The 16,620-nt window shown below is 40.3% G+C and overlaps 1 protein-coding gene across 8 annotated transcripts in view; it reads left to right on the top strand.

Annotated features, from left to right (window-relative positions):
• Nucleotides 1-16,620, top strand: part of TGFBR3 (transforming growth factor beta receptor 3) — a 143,199-nt gene that overhangs the window by 56,482 nt on the left and 70,097 nt on the right. Inside the window, exon 1 of one of the 8 annotated variants that reach the window (XM_017835049.1) lies at nucleotides 11,008-11,098. The exons of the other annotated variants lie outside the window; for them this stretch is intronic. Within the exon in view, the coding sequence (XP_017690538.1) occupies nucleotides 11,017-11,098 (82 nt within the window). The 5' untranslated portion in view covers nucleotides 11,008-11,016. Of the gene's footprint in view, nucleotides 1-11,007; nucleotides 11,099-16,620 lie in introns of those variants that run through there. 8 annotated transcript variants of the gene reach the window in all.

The following is a 16,620-nucleotide window of genomic DNA, read 5'->3' as shown; positions in this document are numbered from 1 at the left end:
TTCTTACATGTGGCTGCCATCTGCGTGAGCTAAATTACTCCCTATGAATCAGGCGTACAATATGCAAGCTCTCTCTGTTCTCTATAAAGTTCTGCTCCCAAGTTGTTTAGAGTCATCCTTTCTCGCTCTCCAGTTAGTTCTTTCGCTGGCAAATCTCCCATGGACCTCATCTGGATTCTTGCCTGATTAAGGACTAAGAGCTTGACCTTGTGAGATAATAAAACCCCAACATCCCCACAAGAATCTACACATTTCCATGGGAGTTGAAGGCAGCGTGTGCTGCTAAAGTGTTCAGCATGTATGCTGGGTCTAAGGTAATGATTTCAGGACTTGGCTGTGTTACAGTACACATACTTGTTGGCCCTAACTTGATTAAAGTAAGTTATTACCATTATTTGAATCCTCTGTGGAAAGGAAAACACATAGTCTCTCTGTGGATTTTGTGGCTTATTTAGAATGAATTTTCATTTTCTGAATGTGTATATAGAGATGTTCCTCACCAGAAAATTTCAGTTTATTGGTACTCATTTTTTAGGAGCTGTTTTCCTAAAGGCAGGGATCCAAGAGTAGATTGCTTTGGGAAGAGGCAGCCATGAAATTGTAAGAACTAGGAAGGGTCCTAACTTTGACTCTTACTGCACATAGCCTTCCAAAATGCTTCACTGTTTCCTTAAAAGATTTCAGTATCTCCAAGGCTTTGTTAGAAACAAAGAAACACAACACTAATTATCACATCCCAGAAGAAAACACATTACCGAATTAGACCATATAATGAGATAATGAGCACAGTTGGGTAATGACCTTCAGCTCTTTGTGTGGATAATGCCCTTTAGACGTTTTTTATTTTAAGAGAGCAGACTACCTAAAACCAAGGCATCTGGTTTAAAAAGAAAAAACAGAATTCCCACAGAACCTCACAGTTTCGAAGGGGAAAGAGATATGGAAATTCTCATGCAAACCCCAAATTAGCTTTTATTTTAAAACCAGGTGAGTGTATAATGCACTTGCAAATTTCTGACATAAGAAAAAACTGTTCTTTAATGTTGTGTTACTGCTTATAGGCTTCTCTCTGAATGCTATTGCACCTAGGCACAAAAGGGCTCTGAAACTCAATTTTAGGTTGAAAACATAACCGTTAAAAGACAAAAGTTTCATGAGTTGAAGGCTACAGCATAGCTACAGGATGCCTACCAAGAAAATAAATTTCTACTTAAAAGCACATGACAAACACAGGTAGTATTTCATTAAAGCAAGATTTGTTGAAAACAAATATATTTGTCACCTAAAAAAACTAGGTAGATTTTTGTGGTAAAGCTCTTTCAGTCTTTCGAGACTGGAACTTTTGTGTTTATAAACATTTTTTGATGCATGTACTTTTTCTCCTCACCTATAATTGGCTTCACACAAGGTTCACAGGGCTGGGTGTCACTGTGATTGCACACTTGGTAGTTTCTGGTCGAACAAGATAACACTTGTGTGTTAACAAGCGTGACGTGTTTTATCTTCTGGCAACATAGACTTCTGTTGTGATGACCTAGTGACACACAGTGTTTGTACAGATAGGAATAGCTGAGCTTGGGCGCTTGTAAATCAAGCAGAATGGATTTCTATGGCTCAAATGATGCAGCCCAAAGATGTTATAATTAAAAATTGGTATGAAACAAAGACTGGCAAAGGTGTTCTTGAACATGCCACCGGAGGGACACTGACAGCCTTTGGAGGTGGGCCCATGAGAGCCTCATGAAGTTCAACGAGGCCAAGTGCAAGGTCCTACACCTGGATCAGGGCAATCCCAGGCACACCTGCAGAATTGGTGGAGAAATGATTGAGAGCAGCCCTGTGTAGAGGGACTTGGGGGTGATGGTTGATGAAAAACTCAATATGAGCTGGCAGTATGCACTTGCAGCCAGAAAGCCAACCCTATCCTGGACTGCATCAAAAGGACTGTGACCAGCAGGTTGATGGAGGCGATTCTTCCCCTCTGCTCTGCTCTCATGAGATCCCACCTGGAATACTGTGTACAGTCCTGCTGCACCCAACATAGGAAGGATATGGAGCTGTTGGAGCAAGTCCAGAGGAGGCCATGAAGTTGGTAAGGGAAAGAACACCTCCCCTGTAAAGACAAGCTGAGAAAGTTGGGGCTGTTCAGCCTGGAGAAGGTTGTGAAGAGACCTCATAGCAACCTTCCAGTATCTGAAGGGGCCTGCAAGAAAGCTGGAGAGGGGCTCTTTACAGGAACTGCAGTGACAGGACAAGGAATAATAGGTTCAAGCTGAAAGAGGGGCAATTTAGGTTAGATATATGGAAGAAATGCTTTACTATGAGGGTGGTGAGACACTGGAACAGGTTGCCCAGAGAAGTTGTGGATGCCCCATCCCTGGCAGTGTTCAAGGCTAGGTTGGATGGGGAATTGAGCAACAAGGAGTAGTGGGAGGTGTCTTTACTCAAGGCAGGTCCCATCTAACCCAAACCATTCTATGATTCTGTGATTCAAAGAGGAGGGAGTATTTGTCCATTTTGCTGGCAACTGATACAAAATAATCTTTTTAGTCCCAATTTTCCTTAAATAATTCTGAGATTTTAATTCCAATAGAGTCTGTGAGTGTCTGTTGTTTCCCATGTGTGGCTAGTTTTGTTTAAGGGCTGGATTACTGTGTTCAGGGAAGTGGAAGATCAGGCAGGGCATGGGGCACCTGCTGTACTGTGGCACTGGCCAGGTGTTGTATGATTACATATTCCCACCATCAGTTTCTCTTCCATTAAGTGTGTTTAACAATAGGCCTATTTTCTTTTATTTTTGTTTTTTTTTAAAGGAAGATGTGAATAAACTTTGTGGTGTTTTTCATGTAAAACATTGAAGAGAACATGCTGCATTAGGTAACCAGGGTTAATTTGAAGCCTCACTTTAAAGCCACCAAATTATTTGCCTAAGGACAAGCTCACTTTATCAACTGGTAAATTTCTCTTGCCCTATAAATTAGTGGTAATAATGTTAACAAGTTGTAAAAGGGGAGAATATAGCTGTGGACCCACATTAGTGCAAACCATTTATCTTGAGTTCTAAGCTGCACTTTAACTAATAGTTACATGCTTAGCAAACCAAGGCCAAGCATTTCAAAAGTCCCAGATCCTCAACTTCTTGAAAATATTCCAAAAAATATTTGTCTGGGCTTATGGACCTGGAATCTCTGGTTTAAGTAATCTTGCTTCAAGATAACTTCACTGTGATGATGGCAACACTGAGCTGTGGTGGAATGGCCTGCGGAGTAGGGGAAGGTGGCTTGGTTGTTTTTCACACTTCAGTATTAGCTTAACAGCTGAGTTTAATATGTAACATCACACTTTGAAAACAGGCTCTATTTAGAGTGTGGTGTAAGCACTGAGCCTGTTAAAATTCAGGTATTTTTTCTGTTGCTTCTGGTCAGCCTTTTTGTATGGATATTCAAAACAGATTTCTTAGGCCACTTGACCTCTGTGCTTGTATTCTACTCATCCTGTTGAGTCAGCCTTATTGAGAGGGCAAAGTTCAATTTCTTCCAGTTTGGGGAGGAAAAAACAAAGATGGTTTCTGCTTTTCATAATTATAATCCAAAAGCAGTTGACTTGAAGAGCAGATCTGTTTATTTAGTTGTCTGAATATTAACAGTTTTATAGGAACAGCAGCATGAAAAAACCCACGCAGTTGATGTGGACAGATATTGTGCCCAGAAAACGAACCTCTGGATGTTACTGATGAGAAGATGTTTATTTTTATTTATTATTTAAGCCTGGGATTTATGAGATTGGTTAAAGCTGCTGTGACTGGTCTTGAATTGCTTACAGCTGATTGGAAGTTCAGAACAAAGGTCCATGTACTGGATGGATGCAGGTACTGCATTGCTGTATGAGAATGAAAATACTGCTGCTTTTGAAGGGAAGGACTGGACATTTCAGATCACAAATTTCAGGTCTTTAATGGTTTGGGGTTTGGGTTTTTTTCCTTACTAGCTGACAAATGGTCGTTTCTCTGCTTTATGTTGCAAAAAGTTCAGTGAGTGAACTTTCACACTGATCCAAGAAGAGTTTATCCCAAGCTCTTCTACTTCAAGGTATTTATGTACAAGCAACCTCTTCTGGTCGGGGCCAGAAGACTTTGTCTTTATACTTCCTACGTATTGTAGGTGTCTCCCTGGACATACTGTGATATTTTAGGAAACCACCCTGTTGCATTAGCTATGTAGGTGAGGCTGTATGTGGTGTGATAAGTTATTTTAGGTATTCAGATAGGATGGTGGTCTTCTCTACACATAGAATTTGTAGAGAAACTGTCTGCAATTGTTTTCAAATATGTAGCATCTTGTATGCATGCATCTTGTCCCATAAAAAGATGCTGTAACAGTAACCTGGGATGATAAGAATCTGTAAACCAAACAGGATTTACTTGGGATTTTTTAGTCATAACAGTAAATAAAACTTCCTGATCCTCATTTTCAATTTTTTTTTAAATAGCATTTCCACTCCTACCCCTCACCCCCACTCTGAAAACTAGAGCTAAGTCTAACTTGGACTAAGAGCTGAGCTGGTAAAAAAAGCATTGGGTGACTCCTTCAGTCTTCTTGAAAAATTATTCTGTCTGGATAAAAAGCGTTATGTTAATTCAACAAGAGTAAGTAATTTTATGGTATGCAAGGGACTGTGCCACAGGGTCCTAAATACACAGATGAATTGAAGTGACAACGTATGCTTTTAATAAATGATTAAACTCATTCAAACTTAAGACTTCTTCCCACATCAGGTCTAATACTGCTACATCTAAGATGATTCTTTGCAGTGTAGCTGTAAATGCAGTTTCCAGGAGTTTAACACAGGAAGTGGAGATGAGGAGGTGAGAGGAGTGCTGCAGTGCGGTGTGGTTACAACTTAAAAAGGAGGGAGCTCCAGTCTTGCGTTCTATCTGAGGTGTTAAGTGTGGGCTTACAGGAACACTGGTTAGGGAAGCAATTTTAAGAGACCGTGAGTCATGACTGCAATGTCCTTTCATTGTAAATGGTCATTTTAGTAGTGCTGAGGAAAGTAAATGAAATTCCTTCAGAAAAAGCTTTTATGTTCAGAAACAACCATCTCTTGCATGCTCTTCAAATGTGGAACAAATACCTTTATATGACTATATATATGACTTTATATGACTAAGTGTGATTCATTGTTCTCACTTTCACTGAATTTTTTGTCAATGTACAGATCAAATAGCTTTGGAGAATGTGTGTGTATATTTACGCTTGCACATATATGTATATGCATGGAACTTAGTGAGGTATTGCATGATGCCTTCTTGGTAATCAGAGCAGTTGCTAAGCTGTGATTTTTTTTTTTTTTTTTTTTTGTTCTGCACCGTGGAAATATTTATTCAAAATGAAAACGCATAGGGGCTTTTGAAAGTAGTAGTTTGTGTTACTGTTGTGCTGATCTTGAACTAGAAGGAAACTGCATTTACACAATCAGCCCATTTTCTAAAATCAGCAGTATCTCTTTCTAGGAAGGTCTTTGCATTCAGTCTGTGGTTTCATAAGCACAGTTAAATCTGGAGGCTCCCTACTGCCCACAGTAGGGACAGGAGTGCAGGTTACCCGCTGCCCTCAGTGGGAGCCAGCCTAGGTGCTCCCCGAGCCTTCCTCCCTGCTATCAAATGCACCAAAGGCCAACAGGAGCCTGCTTAGCTTGGGCTAGATTCCTATCATGTTAGTGAGTTGAATCAGCTCCTGGGGAGGTTTGATCATCATGAAAATAGGCATAAAGTAGCTGGAAAGTGTTGGTGGGAAGGAGAAGAGAGGTGAAGAGAATGAGACATGCTGGGTTTGGCTGTCTCGATATTGGATGATTCATCCTGTCTCATAAACCTGCAGTGTTGGGTTTCATTGGTTTGTCATTACCTGTAGAATTAGCTGTGTATGTATAGGTCTGCCATCCCGTGATAGACTTGTTCATTTGGGTCCATCCCCTTGTGGAGGGGGTTGGCACATTGTGTGAGTGAAGCAAAGAGCCATGCCCTGGGTGCCAGGCACGGTGCTTGTCACCTGCCAACCAGCCCACCTGGTGCCTGGGGGCCTGTCCTGGGAGCTGGGCTTAAAAATGGTGACTATGGGGATTAGCTCACATGGGTAAGGCCTATTGCCATGATATTTTAAAGGGGCAGTTTGTATCTCTACTGTAATGACACTTCTATTTTAAACAGAGAATGCAGTGATTTTTTTTATTTTATTTTTGCAATTACTTCCCTGTCTTGGGGGTTAAAATAACTTTGTAGCCGACCTTGCTACATGGAAGGGAATTGAATATTTGGTAATAAGTATTTTAAATAATGTTTTAAAGATCCTGGCATGTGGACTTTAGAAAACACTCTTTTGTCTGGATCTGCAAGGTGTCATTTGACACTGTTTACACAACTTAGGCAGATGCCTGTGGATCTGTATTAACATATTATATAAGCTTCTTATTTAGCTTAAGATAATCAAGTCTATATGGGATTTACAGTATAATATATATATTTTCCAAGGAGCGTGAAAACTCACATGATACAGGATTTTTTATTATTTTAAACAAAAATGTCACCATGGGAGAGATTTTTGGGGAAGAATTGGCATATATGGAAATAGTGAAGATAAATGCTTCTAAAAGCCCAAATTAGGTCAGCTGCTCACAATACTCTAGAATCCATCTGCACATATTTTCTTTTCTTCCCAAGTTTTTCCTTTATTTTTTGATTTTTGGTGTACTATCACTTTAAGTTAAATTGAGGGGAAATTTTAAGCCAGAATAAAGAGTGACTTTGGGTAATTATTTCATATTTAGATAAAAAGCAGGGGGAAAAGTACTCAAGTAAAAATTTTTCAAGCCACATTTTTGAAAAACTTGATGGCCAGTGGGATGTTCTGTACTTGGATAATCCATGACCTGCTCGGCATTGTGCTAATTTCTGTCCCTTCCTTTAACACCAAATGTGCCTAGAGCTCTCCTATTATTTTATCTTTGCTTAATTGATGAAAAAAATTTATGTTATTGCTGATGCTTAGTGAAGGCTGCTGTGATTGACTTCTGCTCATAATAGCTTGGAAGTGTGGGCTTTCTTTGTCTTCTGTAGCGATATCTAGGTACATAGTCAGCCCTCAGAATTTTTCAAGGACCACCATGCACCTTATCTATTAGACTTTTTATTGAATTTGATTTAAAGAAAAATGTGGTTATGCAGACCACTTACAAGCAGCTGAGCCGTCAGTGACCTGTGGACCAGTGCTATCTTGTGTTTATAACCCTCACTGGAGGTTCAGATGAGGCTTGAGCTGTCTCCAGCACCAGCCTCTTTCAGCCAAATTGTCTGAAACACCTCGATGAACTTGGAAAAACATTTGGCAGCATTTATCTTCATGGCTTTCAAATAGGGGAGTGTGGACACTGTTTCCCTGTCCAAGGGGATGCTGTCCTTGAGTTCAGGACAGAGCAAGGTCTTTGTAAGCATTCCTCAGCACTGGGGCCAACCTGGTGTTTTCTCCTCATCTTTAGGCACAGAACCTTGAAAAATTTGGAGCACAGGGTCCTTCCTAGTTAAAACCAAACTAGATAATAAAATTCACAAGTCTAAAGAGAAAACCTGTAGCAGGGCACATTCCGGGATTGTTTTCCTTGCTGACCCTACAATAGAGGCTGAGCAGTTGGTTAACCCAGTGGGGGCTGGGGAACAGTACAGTAGATTTTGCCTTTTTTTTTTTTTCTCTCTCTTTGGTGTATCTCTTTTTATATTTTTTGCGACAAGACTGCAACTTTTATGTGTTTTGTGGAGGGAAGTTTTCTCTTGCTTAAGCACTTGATAAGGATCAGTTTTCAAGCTTTGTGCAGACGTTTAGTGATAGTGAACTCATCCTTAAAGGGTCAGTTACAGGAATTCAACCTTCAATTGAACTTGTAATCTTGTTATTTTTAATTAGGAAAAGGTTGGTACTCTTTCATTTATGGAGCTGTCTTCCCCAAAACCTTTTTCCTTCCCTTTGGCTTTTGCTGCTTTTGAGATCCCCACTGCATTTGATGGGACTCTGAGGCAAGCAGTTGCCAACTGCTGCAGCTAGAAACCTGAGTAACAAAGAAATGTTTCTTTATTTTATGAAAGGGCTGTCCACTGATGAGGATTTTCAATCCATGTGCAGCTGAGAAGATGGGAAAGGCAACCCCAGCATGTCCCGGTCTGGCTGGCAGCACGCGAATCACGAGTTTCAAAGCGGCTGCTCTCATTCCGGCTCTGCGTCCAGCAGCGGTGTTTATCAGATCTTCCTGACATACAGTGCTGAGCAGATGTTCCCTTTTTTAGTATGAAGTGATGTTTCTGACCTGCTAGCTGAGATTAGGAAGGGCAAGGCTTATAAAGTTTTGTGCTTGAGTGAAGCACCAATATATTAGCACAGAAGGGCTTCTGACAGGCAACCAAGGGGAGGAAAAAAACCAAACCCCAAACCAAGAACTCCTCTCTGTCTGCTTTTCTCTGGGTGCCCGGTGTTGCAAGCAGGGTCCACATAATTCAGTACTGGCCAAGGATTAGAAGCAGTGACTGCTAGCCTGTTCTTCCAATGTGCTAGTCACAAATGACAAGTCTCTTGTGCAGCCCTGGGCCCAGTGGTGAAGTTGAAGCAGAAGATGATTACATGGAAGTTGCTGTTGAGCTGAAAGCTGTACCATCTGGTCCTCTGCATCTCTGGGACTGTCAAAAAGATATCTTTGAAAGAAGATCACCTCTCTCTCACTCTCCAGATGTGCATGCATCCATATGCACCAGCATCCAGAATTCAGTATTCCCTCTCTGAAGACCAAAAAGATGACCTGCACATAATCCAATTGACAAATAAAAGCAGGAAATCTTATTGAAAGAAGATCCCTTTGTATGTAGGTGTAGTGAATGCCAAGTACTGATGAAGGTGAGGGAGGGGACTACAGAGGAACAGTTTAATGAAATAATACCAGTTGCATACAAAAGAAAACAAATTACAGATAAGTTTAGCAGAGTTGTGGAAAGGAACTCATAGACAGGGGGAAAAAAGGCACAAATGGAGCCCCTGCAAGTTCAGTGTGTCTGTGTATATGAAGAAAAGGAAGCAGTTTGGGCCCAGATAAAAGAAAATAAATAAAAGGAAAAATTTGACTATGCTTTTACTTTGGAGCTTGGATGTGCTATCAAAAGTAATGCTAATGTTATGAATTAAAGGAAAATCTGTTAATGGTTTGTAGAATTGTGTAATACTGTAATTGTTTAGGAATGTTTGTCTAGTGTCTTAATAGTTTCAGTAAAAGCAATTAGAAAATTTTCTAAATTGCAAGAGTAGCTATCAACTCTGTGGTGGGTATTCCCCCCTAACCAGTTAACAAAAGGCACCTCTAGTCTCTCCTGATCTCACTGAGGTTGCTGTCATTAGTCATCAGATAAGACTTTGGATATAAACTCTTCACTGCATGGTAGTGCCCCTTGGACAACCAATATGGGCAAAAGATGGCTGCACATGTAGTTCCAAATAGAATTCAGTAGGGATCAAGCATGTGACAGCCACTTGCCATTCTGAAAAACTGCCATGGGATATTTTTAATTGTTCTGATTAAGAAAAGGAAAAAACCCCAAACTGAACAACAAAATCTGCCTAAGCCAAAAATCTTACCCCTGCCCCCAGTCTTGTGTAGACATTCTGTAACCTATTACTGTCTGTTTGGATGCCTTTATTTATACCTATTAATGCTGCCTGAGATGGGATTCCAGCATTTCCTGTGTTGGTTCAAAAATCATTAGAACTTGTATCAGCACTTTCAAGAGTACCCATGAATATACAAAGAATTGAAGTATACATTTGCAATTTAAATAGGTAATATTTTGCTGAGAGAGACTCAGAAAACTTGTTTTCTTAGATAAGCACAGGATGCTCAGGTTTAATCTATGTTTTCATGTGTGTTTTTGTGCATGCTCTTTGCTGAATTCCTGTGTGGCTAATTGTGAAAGTAAGTATGGTTCTCTCTTTTTACCTTCTGAAACTGATTTTCTGAAATCTGGAATTTCCTTCTCTGTAATCTTAAATTTACTCATTTTCAGGAATACAGTAACAGCAGTAGTGTGGTTAGGATGGTTTGAGGAGTTTCAATACTGGTTTATTGAAAATACAATGTTTTTGAAACCTCTGTTAGTTATTTTTGCTCTGAGCAGGCGTCTAGTTTTTATAGGTTTGGAGTTTTTTTCCCTTTTGGCCCTAATACAGGGCTCTCATGTAAACCAAGCAGAATGCTTCCTGTCGTTTTCTGATAAAAAGCGCACTTCCATTCATTGTTTCCATGCAACTTCCTATCCTTTCTACGGTAAAGAGGGATAAATCTGAGACAATTTATGGGCTATCTCTGGGGAAAAGAGACTTTTACAACATAAAATTTGAATGTTGTTGGGAATAATGAACAAGGAATGTTAGAAATTGTTTGTTCATTTCTTCCTCTTTGTACAATCACTGGGCTGAAGACAACTTCATCCATTAACAGTGATGCAAATGGAATGCTAAATTTGGTTCCTCCATTAAGGCTGTTAAGGCACAATGTTTATTTGGATTTTAGGTACTGCTTGTTATCTGAAATAATTCTATGTCTTTTACAATCTTGGTACAAATTTGTGATGAAAGTTGGGTTTCTGACATAGAGCCATGTCTAGGGGGTGGGGAAGCCCTTATTCTGAGTAACATTGACCACTGTTTAAAAGGGATGGTCCTTTATGGGACATAAGATTTGATTGAAATTTGTCTGTTTTCTACTACTTGAGGATAACAAAGGGAAAAACTAAACAACCCTTTTTGGTGGACTACTTTGTGTTCAGTTCTTTGGCATGGAAAACAGAAATTGTGCTTTCTGGGTTTATTTAAATGAGAGTCAATGCATTCATGCTGTTCTGTTTATAGGGATTAAAAAGATGCTCTTATGTTAGTGAAGTGTTTTCCAAATACTTGCCTGGGAGAAGGAATGGGAAGAGAGAGAAAGCATATGTGGATGAATTTGCACGTTCAGGCATGGAAATATAGTAGAGTTCCTGTAAGCAGTGTTTTGCTGCAAACCTCAAGAGAAGGTAGGGCTCTGACAGTACTTCTGGTCAGAAAAAAGTACAGCAGAGGTTACATAAAATGTAGCTCTGTGGTAGAGTACATCTGCTTTTGAAAGACTTCTTTGTTTTCCAGGTGCAGATGTTTGTTTTCTAAGATTGTGCCTCATGGGTAGCAGTGTCTTGAGATTGTGCTCAGCGGATGTTAAACCAAACAGGTTTTTCATTCATTGCCTCTTCTGTTTAATTAGCTTAATATGTGTATAAACAAGACAGCAAGAGTGTCTGTTTCTTTTGTCAAACAAGATACTGACTGATTGACATTGCCTAGCTTTGCCTTGCTTGCTCAGGTATTGAACTGAATTTTTCTGTATAACAAATGAATTTGACTTTGACCTTTACTATTTTTCATTAAATGAATAGTTTAAGTACAATTCATATTTTTTAAGTAGCAGTACATTGCTGCAGAAATTGAGTTTTATTTGATAGTTAACCTTTCTAATTGAACTTGCATCAATTTTATGTCCTGGTAAGGTCAAAAAATAATAGAAGCTTGTTTTTTAAAAAGTGGGAGAAAGCATTCCTGCTTTCAAAATGTAATTTGAACATTTTCCTGCATGGAAAAAAAAAAAAGTGTGGTTTGTGCAGGTAACACCTGAGGTAACACCTCTCTGCTAAACAGAGGAGATAAATTTTGTGCTTTTGCCAGTGTCTAGGAGTGGGAGTGGATATTTTGCAACAGATGCACCGGAGAGGCAAAAAAGATTATTTTGCTTAGAAGGAGAAAACAGGATGAGTTTGTACCAAGCAGAATAGCAACCCAAAAAGGTATGGAGCATGTCATCTACAGGTGTGAATGATTCCTAGTGGGCAGGCAGAAGATGTTCGATAGTCTTTACTGTGTATATTTCAGATTAAGTGTAATCTGATGTGTTGAAACATCTGAATAGTTTGGTCCATACATGAAGTAAGTCTGGGCAGAGTTGATGATAGTGGAATGACAGTTAATTGGGGGATGGTAGTTGTGGATAGAGAAAACGTGGAGTGAGGGTCTAATTGCAACGTAGCATTAGCAGTGGAAGTCAGTCTAAAGGTGAAGTATGTAGGGTAATGCATCTTTTCAGAGAATAGTTGTGTTTTTTCATGCTTGGAGAAAGGGAAAAGACGCAGGGATGGTGTCATGAAGTTGCTGGAGATTTCTGGGCTCAGAGCACTGGAATGGGAAACCTTTGCTGTGTTTTTGCACAAGCACGTGTTTTTAGTTAGTACAGCTTGTATATATTAACTCCTTCTACAACCAAGTGTTGCCATCTGTACTGAATATTTCTTGAGGATATATTTTTCCTCTTCTCAGTTTAAGTTTTACAGCTCGCTCATTTCAAATAGATATCTGTGGAGTCTGGTATCTTGGGTGTGTTGGTTGGTTGGGTTATTTTTCCAAAATAGCCAAAATCAGTCCATGTCCATGAATCTTTTCCCTGCAGTTTTAAACCTCTGCCCTTTGCCCCAATGGTAATTCAGTCAAAAGTAGTTTCACCATGAAATATATGTGCTTTTTTTCTGACAAGAAGCCTATGCTAGACGTGACAGAAAAAGAACTAAAAAACTCCACACTTTAAAATTTATTTCTTAAATATAAAATATCAGAATTGCTTTTTTTCTTTGTCAGAACAAATCTAAAACCTTGATTACTCCCATGCATTTCTGGCTATGTACTAAGGCAGAAAAGTGATATGGAAGCACACCAAAGTTTTGTTTGTCAGTAAATTTCTTCCTCCTCCTTACCAAAACTATGGCAGACTAGCAGCTGTGTTATTCTGCATCACATGTGCTGTGTTTCGCCCGAGTTGCAACTGCTGCCATGAGTTGTATAGAACAAGAAAAGTGTAATGCTCTCCTCCCCAGCCGAATAGTGTGTAAGATACAAAAATAAATAAATCAATAGTAGATTTGTACAAATATAAAGATGACTTTAGACAGTCATCCTTTACTTTAGTCTTCCCCTTGGCCTGTATGAAGGTTCAGTGTTCTCTACCTGCTTCTTTTTTATGGTGGTCACACTTATTCAGAGAGGAAACTTGTGTAATCCAGGAATAGTCTTGGGTAGCCCAGATCCTTCTTGTTGCAGATCATGGTGGAGTTTCCGCTATGCTGCTGCCTCTCAACACAATGCAGTGTAATATTTCCTACCATCTGATCTTGTCTTTTCCACCTCTCAAGGCTGCTTGCCAGAATTGACTGATTTTGAGCAGAGATGTCTTGCCCAAGTGCTGGCTTGGGAGTGTGATGCTATTTTTTCATGGTCCTCTATACTAAAAGCTGCTCTTCATATTAATGATGGAGGTTGTCCATTATCCTCTATACCATTTGAATTTCTAGGAATTTGGCTTTCCAGGTGGTCTTTTGTCAATGGGCGTGCAGGAAGGAATTTGGTAGTTACTGTTGGAAACCACCCATGCTAAATAAGTAGTAATGACTTATATTTTCTCTTAGAATGATAGCCGTCACTTCTCTCTGTAAATTCTTATTTGCCTCAACCCTTGAGTATATTTTTTTGGTATAAATGCTTCCCTCAGTGAGAAACCTTTTATGAGAAGAAGATTGTGTAGGTGGTAACAATTATTCAGTGTAGAACAGTGTCCCTTCGCCCATGCACTTGCATCTATAGAAATGAGTGGTGAAGGTCATAGGAAGAAGTTATTGCTGAGTCTTGCACAAGTGTTCCATGGAGCTTTTGAGTTCAAGGGAAACTAGCTTTCCCTTCCCTTTGTCATTCAAAGGAGGTTTGAGGATCCTGTCTTTTTTTCTTTTTTCTTGTTTCAGTCATCATTGTTACTAGCTAATATAAGAGAATGCCCTTAAATTAACCTTCTCCAAAAGAACTTTTGTGCAAGTCTGTCATTTGGGCATACTGAAATCTCTGCTTTAGTTAGCCTCTTCCACATCTTAATGTGCTTTTCAGCATATAAATTGATGAATTCTAGCAGGATCTGCAGTAATTTATATTACTTTGTACCTGACAGCATAGAGATCCCTGGTGTTCCTCCAGTCTGGATTTTGCCTTTTTTGTCTTTATATATAATGACTAGATTTGTGTCATTCCCTCATTCAAAAATTAATTAGAATAAATCTGTCCTTTTTCTGAGGAGTGTTATATCCCATTGGTGTGGCTTGTACCCTCTGGTATGGCATAGGGGAACCATGCTAGTGTATTGTGGAGCCCCCAGCACAGATTCACTCAACTTGCAGGAGCTGCTCACAATTTTTAACTGACAACACTGTAGAAACCACCATGGAAATACAACAGAAAGTACATTAGCCTTTACTGTTTGAATAAATCCATCACAGTTATGTGTTGGTCTTGGGTTGTTGTATTATCCCCTTTAGTGTCTTACTCCCATTTCTGCTACCTTCTTACAGCAGAACACATATTGTTCATTAGTAGCATGGATGATATGGGAAAAAAGAACGTTGAAGTTGTATTGAATATGTTCCAGATGTTAGTATCAAACAAGGTTGGGTCTGCATTGATTTCCTTTAAATATTCTTATTATTTGGAAGTGAAAAATAATTCAATACTGAATGATTGTCTAGAAATCTGAATTCACAAAATATTTGCCATTGTAAAACACATACCTAATAATTGGTTCACCTGCTTTCCATCTTCTAAAGGCATTAAGCAACTAAAATCTGATTGTGGTAGGAGCCAGGATTTGCTAACAAGATTAAGTGGTTACATGCTCCAAAATTAAACAAAAGCCCAAGGATAGCTGTGCGTGTGCACTTATATTCTCAGCAGAGAAGGCGCTAAAGGCGTATGACCACACTAGAATGGATAAACTGGAAGATACCTTTGACTCTTTAAGTGCCAGTTTGATCGGGATGGAGATGCAGGAGAATATCTGTACATGTTTGGAGCTGAAGAGGCAATCTTGGTGTGTTAATTGGGTGAACTGGCCCTAAAGTGTTGATGATAGTGAATTTTGGCAGGATGTTGGTGTCTCTGATCCAGATGAGGTTGGCAGGAACAAGGTGTGGGGCTGTAGGAGGAAGCTGGCAAAGCCCAGTGTGGGTGTTTGTGCAGGGCAGAGCAGTGGAACAATAAAACCCAAGCAAGATGAGGTTGTGGTTTCATGCTGGCTTTCAAATATAAGTAGGCGATGTGGAGGTGATAAACAATCAGATTAGTAGTGTCGTATAGAGGGCTTTCTGGTTTTTTTCAGAGTGGTAAATATGCATTTTGTAGGATTTAAACTACATAGAAGTAACTGGCTCTCTAGTCAGAGGAAGCTGGCAGGAAGGAAGGAGGATAAGGAGGAAGGGTCTGTGAAGGAGCCAAGAGCTACTAATTTGGATAGAGGAGAGCTCTTGCTGCTCCCGCTGGAGTGACAGTGCCTTGTGACATCTACCTTTCTTTGACTGGGGCAGGTCTGCAGGTATGGTAGGAAGGGCTGGAAAGAAATATGGTTAGTGAATTTTGAGCAAAAAGCTCCAGCATTGCTGGAGTGCAGGCAGCGTAAGAATAGACTAAAATACAGCATGAATTGGGAGATGGTGGCAGAAGGAGCTGTCTTGTGCTATGTACAGGCTGAGCATTCAGTGGACTTCATGATCTAGAAGTAATTATTCCTTTCACTTGGCGCTACCTCCAGGCATACCAGTGTATGTTGTGCATGGCACTACACCCAGATTAGTGGTTGGGCAAATACACGAATATCAGTGTGTGAGGATTGTAGATTGGTACTGCCAGCATGCTTAAGAGAAATAGTGTTTGCGAGAGTCTTGAGTTCCTAGAAAGAGTAGTATAGGTCCAGAACAAAACTACACAGGCAGCTATGTGAAACTTGGCAAAAATATGACAGCTGGAGAAACCTCTCTGTTATTTACCCCACCAACATGCCTTGTGCATGGGCAGTATTACAGCTCTGTGGTCTGACTGCAGTGGAGCAGCCTCCAGGAGATACTCTGATCTTCAGTTCAGATTTCAAGGGCTGTATCTCGGTCACTTAGGAGGCTGGTCTGAAAGCAGCTCTATCAAATGCAGTAGCTCCCTGAAAACATTGGTTTCTTACACTGAGCAGTTTAGAGCAGCTCTGTGCACCCCTTTCCTCAAAACAGAGCTGCTGGAGGTGGGGTGGCCCAGGCCAGCAGGGTATGTGGCCAGACACTGTGCAGCTGCACTGGTGTGAGAGCAGGCCTACAGCAGTGAGCCCTGCTCAGGACTGGGACAGCACATGGGCTCACTGCCAGCAGAGTGACAGAGTTTCTGCCGGAGATCTGGCCCCATCCTGCCAGGGTGGAGTGCAGGCAGAGGAGGCATGCCTTGGTCCACCCATCGCTGTGCACATAAGCCTGGCTGCGCTTGGTTATCCGGGATGTGAACTTCTGCTCCCTCTGGGAGTGTTTCCATCTTGCATGTTGAGCAGAACAGAAGACTTTGAAAGAGGGATTTAACGCACATTTGAGGTGCTGGCAAGGGAGACAGAGCCTGAATGTACCAGTCACCATCATCTTCATGTGGATGAGTCCTTGTAGGAAGTGAGGGGAAT

Source organism: Lepidothrix coronata, unplaced genomic scaffold, assembly GCF_001604755.1.
Source record: "Lepidothrix coronata isolate B3197 unplaced genomic scaffold, Lepidothrix_coronata-1.0 Scaffold247, whole genome shotgun sequence".
Classification (NCBI taxonomy): domain Eukaryota; kingdom Metazoa; phylum Chordata; class Aves; order Passeriformes; family Pipridae; genus Lepidothrix; species Lepidothrix coronata.
This window is presented reverse-complemented; position numbering and strand designations above follow the sequence as displayed.